Raw genomic sequence first — 23,939 nt, 5'->3', positions numbered from 1 at the left:
ACAAAGGCTTTAAGCAGAAACTAATTACCTGGCCTTAGAAGTTGTTAAATACACGTATATGTGTGTGTATATATATATATGTATATATATAAAAGTATACGGCTTTAGGCTTGTAAGTCACACAAGAAGACCTACAGTGGTTCATTAAAACTTGCTGCAATTATGTAGAAAATAGGATCAAATATAATGAGACCAGCCTTTTCAGTAATCATGATCAGAAAGTGAAGAAATTATAAATAAAAATGATCTGATATTTGGAAATGGGCAAATAATACCGTCTATGCTTTCAGAAGATTATCTGATCTATAGTTTGCACCTTTGACTTCTATGAACTAAGCTATTTATTTTATACTCTGTAGGGGAAGAGGTTAAATTATATAAAACTGATAGTAATGCAAATGATTCCTATCCATACCAATGAAATTAATTTTCTCTGATGGAGAATATAAATCTCTGTAACTCATATTCTCATTTTTATATCTCACTGGTTCTCTCAATAATTAATGAGTTGAAGAAAAATCTTTGATACATGTTCATTTTATATTTATATGAGTGTATGGCTTCAACTTGATGAAAATTAATCTTTAAAACGTCTTTAAAATAACATAAAAGTCATTTCTAAATAACTTCTAAATTAATTTGAATGTTTGTATCTGGATGAATATATCCAATGCTACATAGATTTTTAAGACAGATATTTAAGACAAGTGTTTGGGCTTAATTATCTTTCCTTAATTTTTCTGAAAACTTGTTAAACACATTAATCAAAGCAGGAGATTAAAGCACAAGAAAATGAAAACAAGAAATGTCAAATTTATTCAGCTGGCTGAATACAATCAGGAGTTGAAAGTATATTCTATAAGAAACAATCATCTTACCTGTCTATAGTATTTCTCATAAAGAGGATTTCCACTTGATAACTAAAATAAATAAATAATTAGAAATTAAATGCTATTCAATGACTTTTATTAATATAATTACATTCATTCAACAGATAATTGAAACAAAGATAAATACAATTAATATATCCACGATTTCAAAATTTTCAATTTTGTTTCTTTCGGGGGGGAGGGAGAGTAAATAAAAGCAGCCATGTAGATTACCAAGAATTAGGTAGACAAGAAACAAAACAGGAATTTTAAAATTGTTTTTGATATCAGAACTCTTTTCCTCTCCTAAAATTTTACTCAGAAACTCAACATATAACAAATTATGGTGAAATGATTTGGTTAAAAAGCAACTGAGAAGCCCAAAACCTTAAGAGTTCATCCTCTACCCAAGTCCCCAAAGTACCTATGAACAAAATTAAAAAACCACTTCAATAAAATAATCAAGTGAATATACAAACTAATGAACAAAAAATGATATTAATATCAGATCTGAAATGCTTGTAGCAGGGAGTGGTGTTCAATTCACGTGTGTGTGTGGCTCTTTGCAACTCCATGGGCTGTACCCACCAGGATCCTCCATCCATGGAATTTTCCAGGCAAGAATACTAGAGTGGGTTGCCATTTCCTCCTCCAGGGGATCTTCCCAACCCAGGGATGGAACCTGCATCTCTTATACTGGCAGGCAGATTCTTTACCACTGCACTACCTGGGAAGTCCATTCAATTCATAATACAGTCTAAACGGTTCCTAGGTCAGCTGATGAACAGATATATTGTCTCATCTGAAAGGCAGCTAAGGAGTATCAATGTTTGAAGGCTCAGGTTCATTGTACATGAATGTGTAAGAATGTTCTGGAATTGGGAGGAAATACAGGAAGGTTTCATGAGGGTGACACCAGTGCAGAAATCTGAGGTGTAGGGGAGACAGTGATTCCACACAAAGGTATAAATGCAATCAACAGAAATCTCAGTTACATTTGTCGAGAATAGTAAGGAGTTCTAAACGGTGATAAGGATTAGAGATAAGATTATAAGGGGTCCCCAACCACATTCTGGTCCATGGCCTATTACGAACTAGGCTGCACAGCAGGTGGTGAGGGGCAGGCAAGGGAGCGAAATTTCATCTGTATTTACAATCACTCTAGTTGCAGGAAAACAAGCTCAAGGGTCCTACTAATTAGGCATTATGGTGAGTTGTATTATTACCTTATTATATAACACAATGTAGTAATAATAAAGTTCACAATAAATATAATGTACTTGAATCATCCCAAAACTGTCCCCTCCACCCAACCCCCCAGTCCATGGAAAAACTATCTTCCATGAAACTGGTCCCTGGTGCCAAAAAGGTTAGGGACCGCTGTTACAAAAGACAACTGATGAAGGGCTTCAACTCCCATGGTAAAAGTAAAGAAAATAAGGATGGAAAAGAGGACACACTCAAGAGCCTAATATTAGTTAATACTAATTAACTAAGTGATTATTTGTACGTGAAGAGGGAAAGTAGGATGGCATGCAGAGGGTTACTTAGGACAAAATTTTAATGGCCCTGTAGAGGACCTAAACACTGGCAAGGGTGAAAAAGAAGGGTTTGGTTTGAAGAAAAAGTTTTTAAGACAGATTTGACAAGACTTATTAAGTAGATGAAGAGACAGGAGAAGTTTAGTAAGAAATACGAAGATAAACAGGGAAAAAGATCTTCAAGCATCAAAGTTGGGCCTATAGTCTTAATGGGCCAACATGCACTCAGTGCCTATTCTGAGAACACATTATACTAAGTGCTTTATAAATACTACCACACTTAATCCTGTGAGTCATATATTATCTTACCAATAAGTAAATAAAGAAATGTCATGTGAAAGTTAGTTTCACTTGTCAATTGGTGAAGCAATAGAACCCCGTTGTTTGGTCAAATACCAGTCTACATGTTACTGTAAAGGTATTTTTTTTAGATGTGATTAACATTTAAAGCCATAAAGCAGATTATCCTCCGTAATGTGGGGAGGTCTCATCCAAGCAGTTGAAAGTCCTAAGAGAGACTGATCTCCCCAAAGGAAGAAGTAATTCTGCCTCGAGATCACCTTCAGGCTCGACTGCAACATCAACTCTCCCCTCAGTCCCCAACAGGCCCTGCAGATTTAGGACTTGCCAGTCTCCACAAAGACATGAGTCAATTCTTTAAAATTTAAATTGGTCAGTGTGAGTGGCTGTCCTACTGGTTCTGTTTCTCTGAGAACCCTAATACACCAAGTTTCAGACAGGTTCCTTGTCCAAGCTTTTAAATGGCAGAGACTGGACTTGAATGCAGGTCTGTCCTACTCTAAGTTCCATACTCTTCCACATTACCATGCTGTTTCTCATATGCCCTGGTTTGCTCAGGACAGTACAATCTCTTGTCTCAACATCCCATGTGGTTTACCACTTGTCTCACAGTTTTCACTTCCTTGAATGAAGTATTTTTCATTAATCACCACATTAAAATAAATCAAAATGAATTTAGAACACCTCTACTGCATTCACCTATTTTCTGGCCAAGCTAACAGTGTCTTAAGTGTTCTAACCACTTGAACAAGTGATGAAATCGTAAAAAAGACCAGTGATAATTCCATCTTTCCCCTAACTCTTTACAGATAAAACATAACACCTTTTCAAGGACATCATACAGAAGACAGTGAAAAGTATCCTCAGACACAAGCAACCATGGACAGCTAACTCTTTATATCCTTTTGAGACAGTAGAAGGAATATTTAATGCTGGTGCTCCTGCTGACACAGTTGATACAGTGAGATGTGCAATGGCCTGCAACATGCACCAGGCCACTAGCCAGCGAAGTAAGCGAGAAACTACAGGCGAGGTGCAAATGAAGTATGTGTGAGGAGTCAATAGTCTAAAACCTCGAGGTGGTTTTGCCATTTATTGTATGGTATAATTTTAGAACTGTTTATTTTGTTGCTTGACAATCTTTATTATCACCCGATAAATCCTTTCAAGAACAATGAGCTAAAGAGAAGAAATTATACATTTAATACAAAATTACGTACTAAAATTTCTCTAGAAAATAGATAATTGCATAAAACTTTTGAGGCTACTTCTATTTATCATGGCACTCTAGTGGAATCAGTATTAATGAGTTAGCTGCAATTGCCAAAACTTATAAATGTTTATATATAACCACAGTTAAAATTTTAAGGATAAAAATGGTACTGAAAACAAAACAAAAATATACTTAAACGTGGAAATATGTGTTCCCTACTTGCAACCTGTCATCAGATTTTAAAGGCTGGAATCTTTCAGACTGACTTTATAAACCCAACCTAAGTGTCTCACTACTGAATCTTTTTGAAGGCCAAGTCCTTTAATGATTGGTTGCATATTGTTCAAAATCAGTGGGAAATCTTTAATCGAAGACTAAAGTTCAATGAAAAAAGATAAAAAAAAAAAACTTCAGCCATTGAAGCTTTTAGAAAATAGCAATTATTAGAAAGAAAAATTCGGAGAAGGCAATGGCACCCCACTCCAGTACTCTTGCCTGGAAAATCCCATGGATGGCGGAGTCTGGTAGGCAGAAGTCCAAGGATCGCTAAGAGTGGGACACAGCTGAGCGACTTCACTTTCACTTTTCACTTTCATGCATTGGAGAAGGAAATAGCAACCCACTCCAGTGTTCTTGCCTAGAGAATCCCAGGGATGGAGGAGCCTGGTTGGCTTCCGTCTATGGGGTCGCACAAAGTTGGACATGACTGAAGCAACTTAGCAGCAGCAGCAGAAAGAAAATTTACCAAGGCACTGAAACATCCCTCAAAAGCAATGTTAAGTACTGAACAAATTGAATGAGTTCAAACAGAACATGAGATTTAATTAAAGTAATGAATTCTAGAAGTTCCATCAGAAGTCTTCCTATTTTTAACTATATAAATTTATATTCTGTACTGGAATGAAGTGAAATTAAAGAGAGAGCATGATTTTACAGCATCTAAATTTAGAGAAACATGTAGAATAATGGTTATATATCTGTTTCTAACAACATATTAGAGACAGACACATCTAGGAAGCTGGCAAAAAATATCACTATTACCCAGAATAACTTTCCTGCTTTTGTTTCTAAATATTCTCATAATCAATGTCAATTCAATTCAGTCACTCAGTCATGTCTAACTCTTTGTGACCCCATGGACTGTAGCACGCCAGGTTTCCCTGTCCATCACCAACTCAGGGAGTTTGCTCAAACTCATGGCCATCGAGTTGGTGATGCCATCCATCCATCTCATCCTCTGTCCTCTCCTTCTCCTCCTGCCTTCAATCTTTCCCAGCATCAGGGTCTTAGGTCAATTCTTCACATCAGGTGGCCAAAGTATTGGAGTTTCAGCTTCAGTATCAGTTCTTCCAATGAATACTCAGAACTGATTTCCTTTAGGATGGACAGGTTGGATCTCCTTGCTGTCCAAGGGTCTCTGAAGAGTCTTCTACCAACACCACAGTTCAAAAGCATCATTCTTCAGCACTCAGCTTTCTTTTTGGTCCAACTCTCACATCCATACATGACTACTGGAAAAACCATAGCTTTGACTAGACAGACCTTTGTTCGCAAAGTAATATCTCTGCTTTTTAATATGCTGTCTAGGTTTGTCATAGCTTTTCTTCCAAGGAGCAAGCGTCTTTTAATTTCATGGCTGCAGTCACCACCTGCAGTGATTTTGGAGCACCCAAAAATAAAGTCTGTCACTGATTCCACTGTTTCCCCATCTATTTGCCATGAAGTGATGGGACTGGAAGCCACGATCTTAGTTTTTTGAATGTTGAGTTCTACGCCAACTTTTTCACTCTCCTCTTTCACTTTCATCAAGAGGCTCTTTAGTTCTTTGCTTTCTGCCATAAGGGTGGTGTCATCTGTGTATCTGATAAAGACTTTATTTTGTTGTACTATAAAACAAGTGTTTTATAACCTTTTATTTTTGAAAACAGAACTATTTTACTGATCTATATTACATTTCAGTATAATAAAACCACTTTGATGGCAAAAAAATTTTCAAAAAACTTTAAATACTTGTAATGTCCCTTTCATTCTCAAACATGTCCCAGTATGAATAAAAAATTATATATTCACCCTACTCCCAAAGAAATGCATAAATACTCTGCTAAAGAAAACAGCTTCATTAGTTACTACATAAATACATTTGAGAAGGCATTAGCTCAGTAAGTGATTAAGTATATCCTGTGCTGATCAACTATACTAATACAATACAGCTAAGTGAGAATGGAAAAAAGTCATCCAAATTGCCAATTCACTCATCAAGTAAGATGATCAAAGAGTGTGTTTGGTGCATCTTGGTAAAATTATCTTTTTTTTTTTTTTACTGAAATATGATCATTTTAGATTAAAAAAAAAGTCACATAGATATAACACACATAATGAATGCACAGCAAAAAATTTTGAAAGGCATAGCTAAAGTGGTAACAGTGATGCTCTCTGGATAATGGAATTACAAACGATTTTTATACTCCTCTTTATACTACTCTGTGTTCTCTGAAAATATTTTTTTATAATAAGCACTTCCCTAATTCTGTAGAACAAAACAATTAAGATATTTTTAGCTTAGGAAAAAATGTAAAATCCAAAACTGTGCCATCAGAATGAGAAATTATATATGAATACTTAGTAACTAATTTCTAAAAGAAAACTTTTTAAACTAAAGTTATCAAAAGTCAAAACCTGAGTTAAAATTTCTAATACTATTATCATTTGAAGCAATTATTTATTCATTGGCTAGTTAATAAACACTCATCATTTTTCACAAAGTAAAATATTCATAAATATATGAAGAATCCCTTCTGAAGAGTCAATAGCTATTTATTACTACTCTGAAAAAAATGGTAAGTGCTTGAAAATAAAGACATTAGGAAGCCAACAAAATGTTATTAAAAAAAAAAAAACAAACCTCACATTTTGGTATCAGATAGGCCTAAATTCAAAGCCCATTCCACCAATACTTAGGTAGATCATGAGCAAATTATTTCCTCTTTGAAAAGCCTGTCCACTTATCTTTAAAGTGCTAATAATATCTATTCTTCATAGGTTTCCAATTAAACTAACTGAATTAAAAAGAGATGGCTAACTGTTCCCTAATATCCTTTAATCTTTTCTTTCTTTAATAATAAAACCCCTAAACCTTACTCGAACATGCAGACACCTATCGAAATGTACATTTCTCATCTTTCGCAATCTCAGTTTCTCTAAATGAAATGTGAAAGGAAATAACATGCCCAACTCCCAGGCTGTGCACCACAGGGAAGGAGAATGTCTTCTACCTCCCAGCTGTTTCTTCCAGCTCTCCAGAAGGTAGATATGGCTGTGAAACGTGGAGGACCTACCCGGACTGTGAGATGGAAAACATGGTTGAAAATAAAAGAGCAATCGAGAAAAAGGGTCTATGTCTCTGACACTATCATGAAGCTGCCATATCAGCCCTCTATTACTTATCTTACTTGGACAGTTACTTGAGAGAGGTAAATTCTCTCCTGTTTAAGCCACTGAGATTTTGGCTTAAACCAATATCCTAACTAATGCAATGAAAACCAAAAAAAGGGGAGGTGGCTGCTATTTTTATTACAGAAAAATTGAATAAAATAAATTTTACTAAGAAAAAAGTTGTTACAAAACTGTTACATCATCCTAAGGTATGGTAGGTTGTATTATAATTCTCATTTATTCTCCTCTTACAAGAATATTAACAGGCCTGCCTGTTGCCATGTGACTTACAGCACCTCTCTGTGAATACCCTACTATTGACTTGCCCATGTGACTTACTTTGGCCGATGAAATATGAGGAAGTTCCAGTTACAGATGAAGTTTTAAGGGCTATTGTGTGTTTCCACCAGCTCTTGCTCTTTTCCCTTTGCCAAGAGAACAGTAAGTCATAAAGAGGGGGTACTCCTTCGGCCTGGATCTTAAAATGAAAAAGAATCATGGAATAGTACCATAGCTGACTACTTAGGGAACCTGTAACCTTCCAATTTGTTGTTGTTCAGTCGCTCAGTCGTATCCGCCTCTTTGTAACCCCATGGACCGCAGCACACCAGGCCTCCCTGTCCTTCACCATCTCCCAGAGCTTGCTCAAACTCATGTCCATTGAACTGGTGATGCCATCCAACCATCTCATCCTCTCTCGTCTCCTTTTCCTCCTTGCCTTCAATCTTTCCCAGGATCAGGGTCTTTTCCAATGAGTCAGTACTTCGCATCAGGTGGCCAAAGGATTGGAGCTTTGCATCAGCTTCAGCATCAGTCCTTCCAATGAACATTCAGGACTAATTTCCTTTAGGATGGACTGGTTGGATCTCCTTGCAGTTCAAGGGACTCTCAAGAGTCTTCTCCAACACTACAGTTCAAAAGCACCAATTCTTCGGTGCTCAGCCTTCTATATGGTTCAACTCTCACATCCATACATGACTGCTGGAAAAACCATACCTTTGACTATACGGACCCTTGCAGGCAAAGTGCCATTCAAAATCTTTTTATTTTTATTCTCTATAAAAATTTAAGGAATGATTAACAATTTAGCACTCGTGAACATTTTCTAAAAGTGTGATAAAGCACATGATTTTCTGAGTAACTTGCCATGCAAGTATATTTGACATATTAACACCAAAAATTTCAGTTATTTTTAATTCAGCCATCTAATTAATACTCCATTTTCAAGAGATCTGAGGAACCAGAAGAACTAACCCCTACATCCTTTTAACTACTCCACCACAACCACCACCTCCACCCCTCAAATAATGGAACAGCAACTCCTACAACCAAAGTACCAAATGAATACAACCAGAAGAGTGTGTGCTTTTACACACCTATCTTCACATGTGACTGACCCACAGGGAAGCAGACTAAAACCTTCTGAAGGTTTGCGATGTCTTTTTAAAAAAACTTATGCATTTCACAATATAAAGGAAAACAGGCTGGAAACAAACAGTAAAAGGAAGAGGACAAGAATAAAAAAAATAAACAGCAGTAGTGATCAACAGCAATCCAAACTGACAAAGGAAATAGCAATCAGAAGCTGTCTGAAGAGTCAAAAGCAAGTCAGTAAAAAAGAAACTTAAAAGGAGCTGGGTATAGAGGGTAGAGAGAAGCAAGTCATCTGAGCAGTCCTCGCTTTAGAGCTGGTGGGGCGGGGCCCAAGAAAACACAAGCCGCCATCCAAGCAGTTCCCTTAGAGAACATACAGTATAACCCTCAATTCTGTTATTTGTAACTCATTTAATAATTTAATACACATGGACTGGAGACCTTTTAGAGACAGAACAATAGGTTTAGGTACCTGGGGTTACAAAAATTATATAGGGCCTCTGCCCTCGAAACTGCTTATATTCTAATAAAATCTGCAATGCTCTCTTCTGCAAACATCTCATGTTTGTTCCACAACAAATCATTATAAATTGATAAGAGTCAGCAAGCAAAGACCTAGGAACACTCTAAGAACAGTATTCTAAAGAAAGTTTTCAAAATCTGAATCCAAGAATACATCTGCTTTGGAGGTTATCAGAAATAAAAGATTACAGGGACTTTAAATAGACAAAAGAATTTCAAAAGAAGTACAGCTACATACTACTGAAAAACAATGGATGTAAAGAGACCATACCAGCAACTCAAACCAGTAATGGAGTAGCTTTTGACAAATCCAATTCAACCTGACCAAAAAATCTGGGTGGCAGAGTGACAAAGAATGAATACAAAGACCAGTTTTGGGTCTCTCATCAGAAGACAGTGAGTCCTATTCTAGCTAGCCAGCCCCAAATAAACAGAAATCACTGGGAGAGGCGTTATCTTTAAGCATGAATGGTATGTGGATTTATAAAAATTCACATAAGGAACAAGTGGAACAAAACAACCCCTTTCTGCACTTGTGCAGCACTTCACCTTCTACAAAGGACATGCACAGCCTCCTCTCTCATGTCCTTTTCCTACACATCTGGGCAACCGGACGATCACAGCAATCCCCCCGGTTCAAATACGACACTCAAGTTGGTGAACATCCTATCTTCAGTTCTGATCTCATCTCTGAACTCTAAACTTATATACCATCTACTTTATATCTCCACTTGGATGTCTCCCAAACACATAACAGAACTTGTATATTTTTTTTTTCTCCAAGAATCTATTCCTCTCCTACCACGAACCACTGATGCACAAACCAAATAATCTGTCAGCATGTCCCTCATTCTCAATTTTACAATCATATGCAAATACTATCAACTCAAATTCCAGAACATACATTGAACTCATTCACCTCTCTCTGTACTGCAGTTCATATCTCAACTTGACTATTAGAACATTTAATCCATCCTCTCTGCTTTTATTATCTACTTCTCTTCACACAGATTGCAGAGTGTATGTAAATATAAATAAGCACATAACATTCTTCTGTTTAAATCCCTCAATGGCTTCTCATTTGACAAAAAGTTAAATCTAAACTCCTTGACAGGGCTTTGAGTCCCTGCATGATTCAGCTTCTGCTCACCTCTCCAGATACACTTAGGGCCACTAACTTTACTGATATTTCAGTTCTTCTAAAAGAGCAAGTTCTGTCTCAACTCAGTCTTTCCACATGTCATTCTTTGTTCCTGCAAACATAGGTGGTGTCTTCATTTTCTTTAGGACTCAGCTTAAATGTTACCCACTCAGAGTCCTTTCTGGATCATCATAAAATAGGCCCTTTTTAAAATTTTCTACTTCAGCTTTGCTTGTTTCCTTCAGAGACCTGTTACATATTGTTTTTGTCTGTTTGCTTTTTCATTATTTTTGCCCTCACTATAATATTTGCTCCATGAGAGTAGAAAATCATGTCTATCTTATTCACCATCAAATCCACAATACCTACATATGAAAGCCCTCAAAAAATATAAGTTTATGAGCTGAATGAATTAGTGAAATTCCTTCTTGCAGTACATTCTCAAATACTGCTGGGAGTATAAATTAATTTCACATTTATTCATAACCTAATACTTGCCAAAGATTGAGACAGGCACCATGATGAATTATACAGTCCTTGCTCTCAAGGGCTTTACTAGTCTAGTACAGAAAGAAAAAAGTAAGCAAGTCCCTTTTTCCTCAACTTCTGAGAATGTTCTCTCTAAATAACACCTGGCCCTCTCCTGAAGAGAAAAGTCAGCCTTTTCTCAGAATGGTACCTCCAACCCCCTGCTCTAATTGAAACAATCTCTTAACCTCCCTTGAAGCCCTCTCAAATGGCTGCTGTCCAGTTTTAACTTCCTGACTATCTCAGGTTCCAGAAACAGGATTAAAACCCTCTGCTTCCCTGTGAAGCTTGTCCACATTGTCTTTGTTTTTAAAACAAAGGCAAAATAAAACTCTGCTCTCTTGAGGTGTTTCCTTTTCAGCAAAATTACTATCTCCCTTTCCTTATCACTGTTATATTTTAACCTCCTGGTTCCCTCTACCTCACTCACCTAAGGCTAAGGCACATGACTCATTGTATTCTTCTCCACCCTAAACCTCCATCAACTGGATGACTTCAACATAGACTTGGATAACCCATCCAACAACCTGGATTTTTACTTCCTTGACGCCCTTAACACCAATGGTCTCTTCAAAACAGAGTTTTACAAGGTACCACCAATGTGGATATATTACGGCCCAGTCATCCTGTTACTCCCATAGTAACCTCACTCCTGGCTCTTCTACCTTTATCCAAACTGCTCTATATCCCAAACCACTATTTCAAGCATCTTGTTCTCCAACCATAACCTTCTCTTTCAAGTGATCTTCCTTTGACCTTTATAAGACTTCTTATCCATGGACCCTTTCATTTTGACTGTGACCCATCAGTCAAAGGTCCGTCTAGTCAAGGCGATGGTTTTTCCAGTGGTCATGTATGGATGTGAGAGTTGGACTATAAAGAAAGCTAAGCACTGAAGAATTGATGTTTTTGAACTGTGGTGTTGGAGAAGACTCTTGAGAGTCCCTTCGATTGCAAGGAGATCCAACCAGTCCATCCTAAAGGAGATCAGTCCTGGGTGTTCATTGGAAGGACTGATGCTGAAGCTGAAACTCAATACCTTGGCCACCTGATGCGAAGAGCTGACTCATTGGAAAAGACCCTGATGCTGGGAAAGATTGAGGGCAGGAGGAGAAGGGGGTGACAGAGGATGAGATGGTTGTATGGCATCACTGACTCAATGGACATGGGTTTGGGTGGACTCCAGGGGTTGGTGATGGACAGGGAGGCCTGGCGTGCTGCAGTGCATGGGGTCGCAAGGAGTCAGACATGACTGAGCAACTGAACTGAACTGAACATCACCAGACCATCTCTTTGCTTTATGTCCCTCATCATTCAGTTTATAGCCTGTGGTGCATCATTTCAATAATCCTCTTGTCATTAATCTTAAATTCTCTTGTTCCTCTTTTAGAACACACAAGTACAGCAAAACTCCAAACCTGGATGAACCCAACTATCTTCTTTCTTTGAGGCTGAGCCTAAAAAAGTCACTCAACAGGACAGATTGGTATAACTATAAATTCATGACCACTGTATTAATTTGCTAGGGCTGCCATAATGAAGTACCAAAAACTGAGTTGCTTTGGAGAACAGAAATTTATTGTCTCACAGTCTGGAAGCCAGAAGTCCAAAACAAGATACTGGCAGGGCCAAACTCCCTCTGAGGGTACTAGGGAAGGATCAGCTCTAGGCTTCTCTATTTCTGGTAGTTCCTTGGCATGTGGCAGCTCAAGTCCAACCTCCACATGACATTCTGCCTGCATGTGTGTCTGTGTCCAAATTTCTCCTTTTGATGTAGACGTCAGTGATTTTGGATCAGCAGCCCACCCTACTCCTTTATGACCTCATCTTAAATAATTACATTCATAATGACTCTATTTCCAAGTAAAGTCATATTTCTGAAGTATTGGGGGGTTAGGATTTCAACATATAAATTGGGGGAGGGGGACACAATTCAACCCACAACAATTAGTAACCTCAAATTCTTCTGCCAAATATACTCTTCAACCCACTTTCCATAATGACTATTCCAAGAAGATATGTGACTTTACTCCAACCAGAAAAAAATCACAGTTCCTTTGTGGGAGCTACCAGAAGAGAGGCCCTCTTTTCCACCACACTTGGAGTTATAAAGTGTATAAACCTGAAGCTTTCCGTGCTTATTTTAGTGCTATAATGGGAAAGCCTACCTAAGACTGGAGACAAGATATGAAGGAAAAACTGAGTAGTGGTATCACTATGACCCAAATACATCTAAAGCCAGCTCTACTCTTAGACCTATCAATTAGATAAACTAACATACTTCCTTCCCACTTAAGACAGAATTACCATTCCATGCAATTGCCACTTGCACGAAAAGAATTCTGATGTAAGAATGAATAAAACTGGCTAATAAAGTGAGTTTTATACTTCCTGACTGGTATTTGGTCCCACAGAGATTCAACCAAAGAATATAAACCAACAGAAATGCTGGTCAATTCCTTACATATTACAGAGCTAACATTTTCAAAAATATATCCACACAGCCTTTTTTTTTTTTAATCTCAAGCATAATTTGAAATAAACACCACTTGCTAAATAAATCAGTTTCTTAAAATGAATTAAGAAACATTTTTTTGCATGTTTATTAGTTGTTTCATTTCTCATTTCCAAAACAGCAAAGAATTTGGTAAAAAGAATTTTCATCACCTCCAACTAATAAAAAAATTTAAAAAATTTAAAAAAAAGAATTTTCATCAATGTAATAATTTACAAAATAGGAGAGGGCAAACTCTCAAGAGTTTACTGTTGATCCAGTTGGGTGGGATATTTAACAGGCCAGAACTAATAGATTAGATTAGTAACACTGACCTGTACTAAGCTGAAGGTAAACAAGCATGCTAAAATTTAATACAGTCAAATGAAAAGTAGATTAGATAGGGAAAAAAAATATAAGCTTTGCACAAATGAGACAAAAAAAATTTTTCACAGTTAATGGCACCCCAAGAGACCCAAAAGAATCAGCAATGAAATGCTGCTTTTAAAAAAGGTAAGTTAGGGACTTCCCAGGTAGTCCAGTGGTTAGGACTTACTTCCAATGCAGGGGGCATGAGTTCAATTCCTGGTCAGGGAACTGAGATCCCACATGCCATGCAGTGTGGCCAAAAAATAATAAAATTAAATGTTTTTAAAAGGCAAGTTAAATTATAAAGTACAGACTTAAAAACACAACATTTTAAAATCATATATATACAAACATTGTCGTTTTACAGCTTCACAGTAAATAACATATACTGAATCCTTTTTGAGCATTTCCTATACATCAGGTAGTAGTCTTAACCACTTTACCCACTGAGTTCATTTAAACCGACAAGGCACATAAAATTATATTCATTTTACAGATGAGGAAAATGAGACATTAATAAGTTGAGTGACTCAAAGGCACATACCTATTTAAGAGTTAGCACCAGTATTCAAATCTAAGAAGTCTGATTGCAGAACTTTAACCCTTAATTGTTAGGCTGTTGCCTCTATTATCAAGTTATTATCTTTACCATCATTTAACAGCATCTTTCATATGCATTCTATAATTTGAATCTTCATAACAGAGTAGTATTACTGTATTTTCCAATTCTAAGACACCTTTAGTTTTAAGGCCCACCTTCCATGTAAGACAAAGTGAAAGTGAAAGTCACGCAGTCCTGTCCGACTTTTTTTGACCCCATGGACTGTATAGTCCATGGAATTCTCCAGGCCGGAATACTGGAGTGGGTAGCCTTTCCCTTCTCCAAAAGATCTTCCCAACCCAGGGATCGAACCCAGGTCTCCCACATTGTAGGCAGATTCTTCACCAGCTGAGCCACCAGGGAAGCTTTAAGACAACTTAATATCAAAATAAAGATAACTTAAAAGAACAATTTTTATTATGAATCTACAATTGCACATATTTATCCACTATTTTCCCTCTAGTATCACAAACATTAAGTCAAAGCAGTGTTTTGCAGTTTTCACTGTACAAGTCCTTCACCTCCTTGGTTAAATTTATTCCTAAGCATTTTATACTTTTTGATGGTAGTATAAATGTACTTGTTTTTTTTTTTTAATTTTTATTTTTTTATTGTACCATACAGCATATGGGATCTTACTTCCCCAACCAGAGATTGAACCCATGCCCCCAGCACTGGAAGCAGGGAGTTCTAACCAACAGACTGCCAAAGAAGTCCTTGGAATTGTTTTCTTAATTTCCCTTCTGAATTGTTTACTGCTACTGTATAAAAATGCAGCTATGTGTTGATTTTGTATTCTGCAACTTTGCTAAATTTGTCTATCAGCTCTAAGAATGTTTTCATGGAATCTTCAGGATTTTCTACATATAAAAAATTCATTAAAAAAAAAAATTCATAAAAAAAAAATTCATAATAGTATGGAGGGTCCTCAAAAATTAAAAATAGAACTGCCATATGAGCCATCAATCCCACTTCTCGGTGTTTATCCACAAGAATTGATATTGGGTTTTCAAAGAAACCACGTACCAGAGATCTCCTATACAACATTGTGTGTTAACAACACTGTAACACACACTTAAAATCTTGTTAAGGAGACAGATCTCATGTTATTACCACGATATATTTTTTTTAAATCATGTTATCTACAAACACACTATTTTACTTTTCCCTTTCTAATGCGAACGTTTTTTGTTTCTTTTCCTTGACTAACTGCTATGGTTAGAACTTCCAGTACCACGCTGAAAAGAAGTTGGAAAAGCAGGCATCCTCATTGTGCTCCTGATCACAGGGTAAAAGCTTTTAGTCTTTCACTGTTTAGTATGATGCTAGCTGTGGGTTTTTCACATGTGACCTTTATCACGTGGAGGATGTTCCCTTCTATTTCTAGTTTGCTAAGTATTTTCATCAAGGAGTGCTGAATTTTGTCAGTGCATTTCTGCATCAAGATTATCAAGATTTTTTTCCCTTCATTCTATTAAACTGCTGTATTGACTGACTTTCATATGATGAACCATCCTGACAACTATTTCATTGTCTTTTCCTGGAAATAAACTGAAAAGTCAGGAAATACAAAGCATCCTTTTTCAGCCAAACTGAATCTTTGACTGGAAAAATATGGTCAGCTTACCTATACCATATCATGAAAAGATTTCTTGCTTTTCAATCCATAGTTTAGTAAAATAGTAGCAGTATGTTACCTTCAACCATACACATTCCACCCATCTGTTATTTGGCCTACTTAGCAAACTGGAGCCTTAAGGGCTACAGTCCATGGGGATGCAAGAGTTGGACACAACTGAACAACTAAACAACAACAAAGCAAACTTCTCTTTTAAAATGTATAAATATTGGCAGAAACCAATACAACATTATAAAGTAATTGTTGTTGTTGTTTAGTTATTAAGTCGTGTCTGACTCTTTTGTGACCCCATGGGCTGTAGCCTACCAGGCTCCTCTGTCCATGGGATGTCCCGGGAAAGAATACTGCAGTGGGTTGCCATATCCCTCTCTAGAGGATCTTCCTGACCTAGGAACTGAACCCGTGTATCCTGCATTGGCAAGCAGATTCTTTACCACTGAGCCACAAGAGAAGACCATAAAGTAATTATCCTTCAATTTAAAAAAAAAAAAATGCAAATATTGCTCTAGAGGTTGTCTACTGATCATTCATGCAGACTATGTAGAGAATTATCTAGACCAGGATTTGCAATTGCTTAACATCTAGCTGGAAGATAGCAGGAATAAGAATTTCTACTATGGAGTTGGAGGAAGGGATAATTTTGGCACATGTGTATAGAGATAATACTTATCCAGTCTGAATTTCAAGTATTCAGTGTAATTATTAGGCCGTATGTCTCAGCCTCTAGTTGAGAAAATGTAGCTCTAGTCAGAGCACTTATAGGAAAATTAGACTTGATGTGGTACTGCTGAGGGAAAGCAGTTAGGGGGGTAAGAACATCTAATATGACCTGTTTTGCTTAAAGCTCCTAGGTCATGGTCTATCAGAGTATTATACAAATATGGTTTACACTGTATCATCCATGTGATTCAGTAGAAGACTCAAGGTTAACATACTGACGTATCATCCATTCAAACAACTGCTGATACGTTGTTATACCAGGCACTTCTGACGGAGACGAACAAATAAAACAACGTTTTTGCCCTCCTGGGCCTTAGTCTTCAGATAGAGGAAAAAAAGAAATTATAACACAATGGTTAAATACAAAAATGTATCTGATGCACTAAGCTGACTGTCAGACAAAAAATTATCCAAATAAACTGTACTTAGTATCATTATATCAGGCAGAAACAAGTACAAACAGAAATATACTGAGGAAATAAAAAGTAAAAAACTTGGCTGTTCATTCATTACTCATTTAGACATCTCTTGTGTTCGTTTAGACATTGTATTCATTTAGACATTGATTCATTTAGACATCTCTGTACATCTATATGCCTAGATACTGGGAATAATAAAATAAATAAGAAACTATAGTCCCTGACATTGAGAAGTCAGTTCAGTGGGGGGAAAAAGACAGCAACAACAATCCATTGTAATAAGTATATCTTGACTGTAGTAAGTACATCAAGAGGGAACAAACACTATTGCCATGGGATCAGTGATATCTAAGAGAGACATAATCAGAAAAGTCAATAAAAGTCATGTCTGAATTATTTCATAAGAAACTAAGAAAAAGCTGAGGAAGACACAAGTGACACCTAAACTAAATCAAAGGAGCCAGTCAAGCAACTGCAAAGAGCACTCCTATCTCAAGATTCCTGTACTTGCTGTTGCCTCCACCTGGAATATCTCCACAGATAATCATATGGCTCACTTTTTATTTCATTCAGATCTCCGATCAAATGTAACATCCTCAGAGAGGCCTTTCTGACACGCTATCTGAAGTGTCACCTCATGGCACTCTTACCTAATCTGTTCTATTGTTCTTCCTAGCTCTTATCACTATCTCACACCTCAGGGTACTCAGTGCTTAGTTGCTCAGTCATGTCCAACTCTCTGCAACCCCATGGACTGTAGCCCGCCAGGCTCCTCTGTCCATGGGATTCTCCAGGCAAGAATACCGGAGTAGGTTGCCATGCCCTCCTCCAGGGGATCTTCCCTATCCAGGGATCGAACCCAGGGCTCCCACGTTGCAAGTGGATTCTTTACCATCTGAGCACAATGAAAGCCAATTTTCATTATCTATTTATTTCTGTTGGTCTCCCTGACTAGAAATATTAACCCATGGGGCCTGTGACTTGTCTTGCTCACCATGTGTTGTCTTTAATTATACAGTACTTTGCAAACAGTAGGCACCGAGTATTAATTGAATGAAGCCAAGGGAAGCAATGAATTTCAGGTAGAGCAAGAAATCTGTAGCACAAAATTTTGAGAAACGGGTGATGGCTGGGTGCTCCTGACCAATAATAGCTGTAGTAGCAAATACTTATATTCATTAAGGATTTACCATGGACCAGGCACTATTTATTCTCAGCACTTTACTTGTACAATCTCATCTAACGTTCACAACTCTTTAAAGTACATACTCTTACTCATACCTTACATATGAAGAAAAACACAAAAAGAGTAAATGACTTGCCCAAACTCAAAGCTAGCAGATGGCAGAACTAGAATTCCAAGCAATGCAGTACAAGGCCAGAGCTCACTCTTTTGACCACTGGCCTCCAAACACAGGAAACTGACAACCTCTCTGGGTTGTTTTCATGGAAGGAAGGAAGGAGGGAGGGAGGGAGGGAGGAAGGAAAGAAAAACCTATTATAAGCAGTTTTTAGAATATTACATGCTTCATATACTTACTGTTATCACTCACTCGTGTCTCTTTGCAACCCCATGGCTGTAGCCCGCCCAGGCTCCTCTGTCCATGGAATTCTCCAGGCAAGAATACTGGAGTGGGTTGCTGTGGCCTCCTCCAGGGATATATATATGCATGCTTTTCCCCAAATATAAGGAATAAGAAAAAGAGTCCATTCTCAACACTTCTATCCAACACTGTATTAGAGACTAGCCAGGGAAATTACACAAGAGCAATAAATAAATAAAAAGCATCAGACTGGAAAAAGAGGAGGTAAAACTATCACTATTCACAGATGACATGCTCTAATATTAAAAACAATCCCAAGCTGTCTACTAAAGAACTATTATAACTAACTGAGTTCAAGAAAGTTGCAAAATCCCATGTTCATGGATTCAGAAGGGTTAACACTGTTAAACAGCAACACTCCCACTAACCACAAAGTCAACTCAATCTCTATGAGAATTCCAAATTAGTTCTTTGTAGAAACTGGCAAAGGGATTCAATGATTCTTACATTGCAACAATGTGTATACATCATACACAAGCAAAAGGCAGTCAGAGAGTCTAAATAACTTGTCATGGTCACCCAGAGAGAGCACAAGTGGCAGAGGGAGAATTCAAATCCAATTTGGTCTGTACTTAGTGTCCTTCCCACTATCTAAATTGTGATACTCGTTATTGTACATACTATTTCAGAACTGATCAAAGATCCTTTAAGCCTATCCTTGAAACCCCTGCCTAATGCCTTGTGCTCTAGGTTAAAAATTCTTGCTTTATTACAAAGGGAATAAATCGTAAGAAAACAGATATGATATCCCACAATGTGGACCCAATGCACCAAAACACTATTTAACTTGGATCAAATACTCCTACGATTTTATGTTATCCTTTTAATTACAGTTTAAAATGTCACCTACAGTATCAATCTTGGGCACTGTAAAACAATAAAAAATTTAAGAACTAAATTACCACCAAAAAATTCCATTATAATCACAGGACACGCCACAGCACTCAAGTGCCTTTCTTCTTATCCTGCATCACAGTACTCATCACCCCAGAAGACTAGAAGGTATCTCCCTAGAAGACTAAAAGGTACTTTAGGGCATGAATCGAGGTCTTAGTCTCCTTGTATGTCCAAGGCCTAATATAGCGGGGGACACAGGAGTCATTCAACAAATGTTTTCTGAAATAAAAGAGGATGGAATGGCAATAAAGGAAGCACCTTTAGTATATGTAATCTTCATATTTTTAATATATGCATAATGATGTAAATGTGTTGCACGTAGTGAATACAAGATGGAAAGAAGTTACCAATAATCCCTGGTATCAGTGATTTATGAAAATTTTAATAAAGTGTAACATTTCATAAAAATTAACAGCCCTATAATAAAATCTAGCTGTTGTAAGTATTTGGCTAGAGATGGCAGTAGTAATAGTTATTGTTGTTATTAATAGCTACCACCATTTAAACTGATCCCAGACATTTATAACCATTATTTCACATATTCATCACAACAAATCCTGCAGGTTAAGTTTATTCTCCATTTTACAAGCTAAAAAAGAAAGAGACTAAGAAACTTGTTACAGAGTCAAACAAAAGATTTAAACCTAAGACATTCTGACTGCAAAGTCCAAGATCTCCCAGTATTTCATCCTAGCTCTCGACAATGTTCAAATCTGGAGCATAAGAAATTTCTACACATAGCAGTTCTTTAAGTTTTTCTTAGTAAATAGTCTGCTTTTTAGGGAAAATTTTCTCTGATATACAGTATGATCTTTAGTAATAAGATATTGAAGGAATTCCAAGTCCAAATTACCACATTCAAGAAAATATTAGCTTAAAAGCAAATACTGACATGACATACACTAACCCAGAGAAGCTTAGGTTTTATAAGTAATAAATTCCTAGAGGTTGCAAAATGTAAAACTACATTCTATCATGTCTACCAAAACCCTCCACTATAACTTGGTACAATTATTTTCTAGAGATGTGGTCTATTTAACGAAAAGTTGATTTTTACATAAGATGTTGCACCTAGAACATATGTTCAGTTATAACCAAGGAATGGCACTATAATTAGTTCTGTCAGAGCTATTTTGCACTCAGAAATACAGACTCATTCAATTTATGAGTTGTTTACACTGCCTAAGTTATAACATTGGCTCTACCACTTAACAGTAGTTTGATCTTGAACAAGTTACTTCACCTCTGTGCCTGAGTTTTCTCTTTCTAAAACAGGAATAAGGATGACCTGGTTATCAGGTTGTAAGGATTACTGAAAAATCATACCTGATAAATCATGTATTCAATAAGTATTAATAATTACTACAGTTGCAAAGAGTTGGACATGACAGAGTAACTGAACTGATTATTTTCCCCAAATTGACCTCTTTCTCTTGCTCGCTCTCTCTCTCTCACACACACACACATGCGCGCACACACAAATTCCACTCTGAGTGATTTGTTCCGTTTACATAACAACAGAGGAATGCAATATCACGTGAATGTTCATTTTTATCCCTAAAATTTGTCTGAAATATTGTCAATGACTGTCTGCAGGAAGTAACGTATAGCAAATGTGCTTTAGATCAGATGTGCCCAGATTTGAATCTCAAGTCTGTTACAACACAACCTGAGTAAATAATACAGAAGATTAATTTCTACTTGTAGAGAGGTTGTGAATATTAAGTGAAATAATATATGTAAATCATCTAAAAATACCTACTGCTTATTAGGAGTTTAAGTAACATCAGTCTTCTTCCTTCTCAATGGCTGCATAAGAATGTTTTCCTTCCAAGATCTTTGCATTAATATTTAGCCCACTAGACAGAATTGTTCTACAATTAAAGTAAGACCACAATAAGAAAGGCAGTGAAATCACACGTAAAATTAAGCTCACAATGTTCAATTGTCTTATCATTTAAGTTTTTTAAGTTCAATATCCATGCACAATTAGGCATTCAGGGCTCGTGGCAGATTTAGAAATTAAACTATGAAGATAAACCATTCCCTCTGTCCCTATCCCAAGAACACACATACTTCTCTAACTCCCAAAGGACTTAGTGGATCACTAACTTTAAAAAGCATATTTAAATCAGCGATTCTCAAATTGAAGCAATTTCATCCCCCAGGAAATATCTGGCAATGTCTGGAAGTATTTTTGATTGCCCCAGCTGGGAACAGTGCTACCAGCATCTTGTGGATAAGGATGCAAAACATCCCACAATGCAAAAGACAGGCCCCCGTCCACACCATAGAATTAACAGGCCCAAAATGTCAACAGTGAGAAACCATGATCTTTAAAAAACCAAAGTATTATAATATAGAAGCTTTCTCCCCAAAAGTATGTTCTTCGCCAAATTTTCATTGAAGACATAACAAGAAATAAGCAGCTTGAATATCTCAGATGGGAAACTCCTAGTACTGCTAAATACCCATTACAAAATTCCCAGTCTAAAGAGGAAGTGAGGCTTACCTTTCTTTGCATAGTTGTGCTTTAAATTTTTAAAAGTGCTCCAACCTTTTTTTTTTAATTGAACTGTAACTGATGTACAATATTATATAGTTAAGGTGAACAATATAGTGATTCATAATTAAAGGTTACACTCCATTTATAGTTATAAAATGTTGGCTATATTCCCCATGTTATATACTCTTGTAGCATATTTTATATTAATACATAATAGTTTGTTCCTGTTAATCCTCTACCACTATGTTGCCTCTCCCCCTTTCCTCTCCTCACTGGTAACCACTAGTTTCATTTTTACATCTGTGACTCTGCTTCTTTTATATTTACTGTGCTGTGCTTAGTCACTCAGTTGTGTCTGACTTTGTGACCCCATGGACCTCAGGCTCCTCTGTCCATGGGGATTTACTAGTTTGTTATATTTTTTATATATTGACTAGTTTGTTTACTATATATTTACCAGTTTACTATAGATTTACTAGTTTGGTACATTTTTTTAGATTCCATGTGTAAGTGCTATCACATAGTATTTGTTTTTCTCTGACTTATTTCTCTTAGCATAATACTCTTCAAGTCCATCCATCTTCCTACAAATAGCAAAATGTCATTTTTTTTTAGGGCTGAGTAGCATTTCCATTGTATTAATATATACACATATACACCACATCTTCTTAATCCATTCACCTGTTGATGGACACTTAGGTTGCTTCTGTATCTTGACAACTGTAAATAATGCTACTATTAACACTGGGGTACATGTATCTTTTAAAATTAGTATTTTGTTTTGTTTTGCTTTTTTGGCTATATGCACAGGAGTGGAATTGCTGGGTCACATGGTAGTGTTATTTTTAGTTTTCTGTGAGACCTCCATACTGTTTTCCACAATGGCAACATCAATTTACAACCTCACCAACAGTGTACAAGGGTTCCCTTTTCTCCACATCCTCAGCATTTGTGTTCTTCTTGAAGACAGTCATTCTGACAGGTGAGTGATCTCATTATGGTTTTGATTTGCCTTTCCCTGATGATTAGCAATACTGAGCATCTTTTCATGTGCCTGTTGGGCAGCTGCATGTCCTTTTTGGAAAAATGTATTCCGTTTTTCTGCCTATTTTTTAATCAGGTTGTTTGGTTTTCTGACGTTGAGTTGTATAAGCTGTCTAAATATTTGGATATTAACACCTTATCAGTCATTATTTGCAAATACCTTCTCACACTCAGTAGGCTGTCTTTTTGTTTTGTTGATGTTCTTCTTTGCTGTGCAAAAGCTTTTACGTTTAATTAGGTCCATTTGTTTATTTTTGCTTTTATTTCCTTTGCTTTAGGAGATGGATTTTTAAAAAACGTTGCTATGATTTATGTCAAACAGTATTCTGCCTATGTTTTCCTCTAGGAGCTTTTGGTTTTAGGTCTTACATATAGGTCTTTAATCCTATATGTATTTAATCATTTTGAGTTTTTGTATATCATGTTAGAGAATGTTCTAGTTTAATTCTTTTACATGTAGCTGTCCAGTTTTACCAGCACCATTTATTGAAAGAGCTGTCTTTTATCCATTGTATATTCTTGCCTCCTTTGTCACAGATTAATTGACCATAAATGCATGGGTTTATTTCTGGGCTTTCTATTCTGTTCCATTGATCTGTGTGCCTGTTTTTGTGCCAGTACATACTGTTTTGATTACTGTAGCTCTGTAGTACCAACCATTATTTTTTAATTAAACAGGTGATTTGTTAAAGTATTATTTATATTACAAAGCTTTTTTTTTTATTA

The 23,939-nt window shown here is 36.6% G+C and overlaps 1 protein-coding gene across 8 annotated transcripts in view; it reads right to left on the bottom strand.

The window, feature by feature from the left end:
• EPS15 (epidermal growth factor receptor pathway substrate 15) overlaps nt 1–23,939 on the bottom strand; it is a 139,598-nt gene that overhangs the window by 107,247 nt on the left and 8,412 nt on the right. For all 8 annotated transcript variants that reach the window (XM_043876708.1, XM_043876712.1, XM_043876713.1 and 5 more), the window contains exon 2: nt 879–920. In XM_043876708.1, coding sequence (XP_043732643.1) covers nt 879–920 — 42 coding nt within the window. The remainder of the gene's footprint in view (nt 1–878; nt 921–23,939) is intronic.

Source organism: Cervus elaphus, chromosome 20, assembly GCF_910594005.1.
Source record: "Cervus elaphus chromosome 20, mCerEla1.1, whole genome shotgun sequence".
NCBI classification, from domain to species: Eukaryota; Metazoa; Chordata; class Mammalia; order Artiodactyla; family Cervidae; genus Cervus; species Cervus elaphus.
This window is presented reverse-complemented; position numbering and strand designations above follow the sequence as displayed.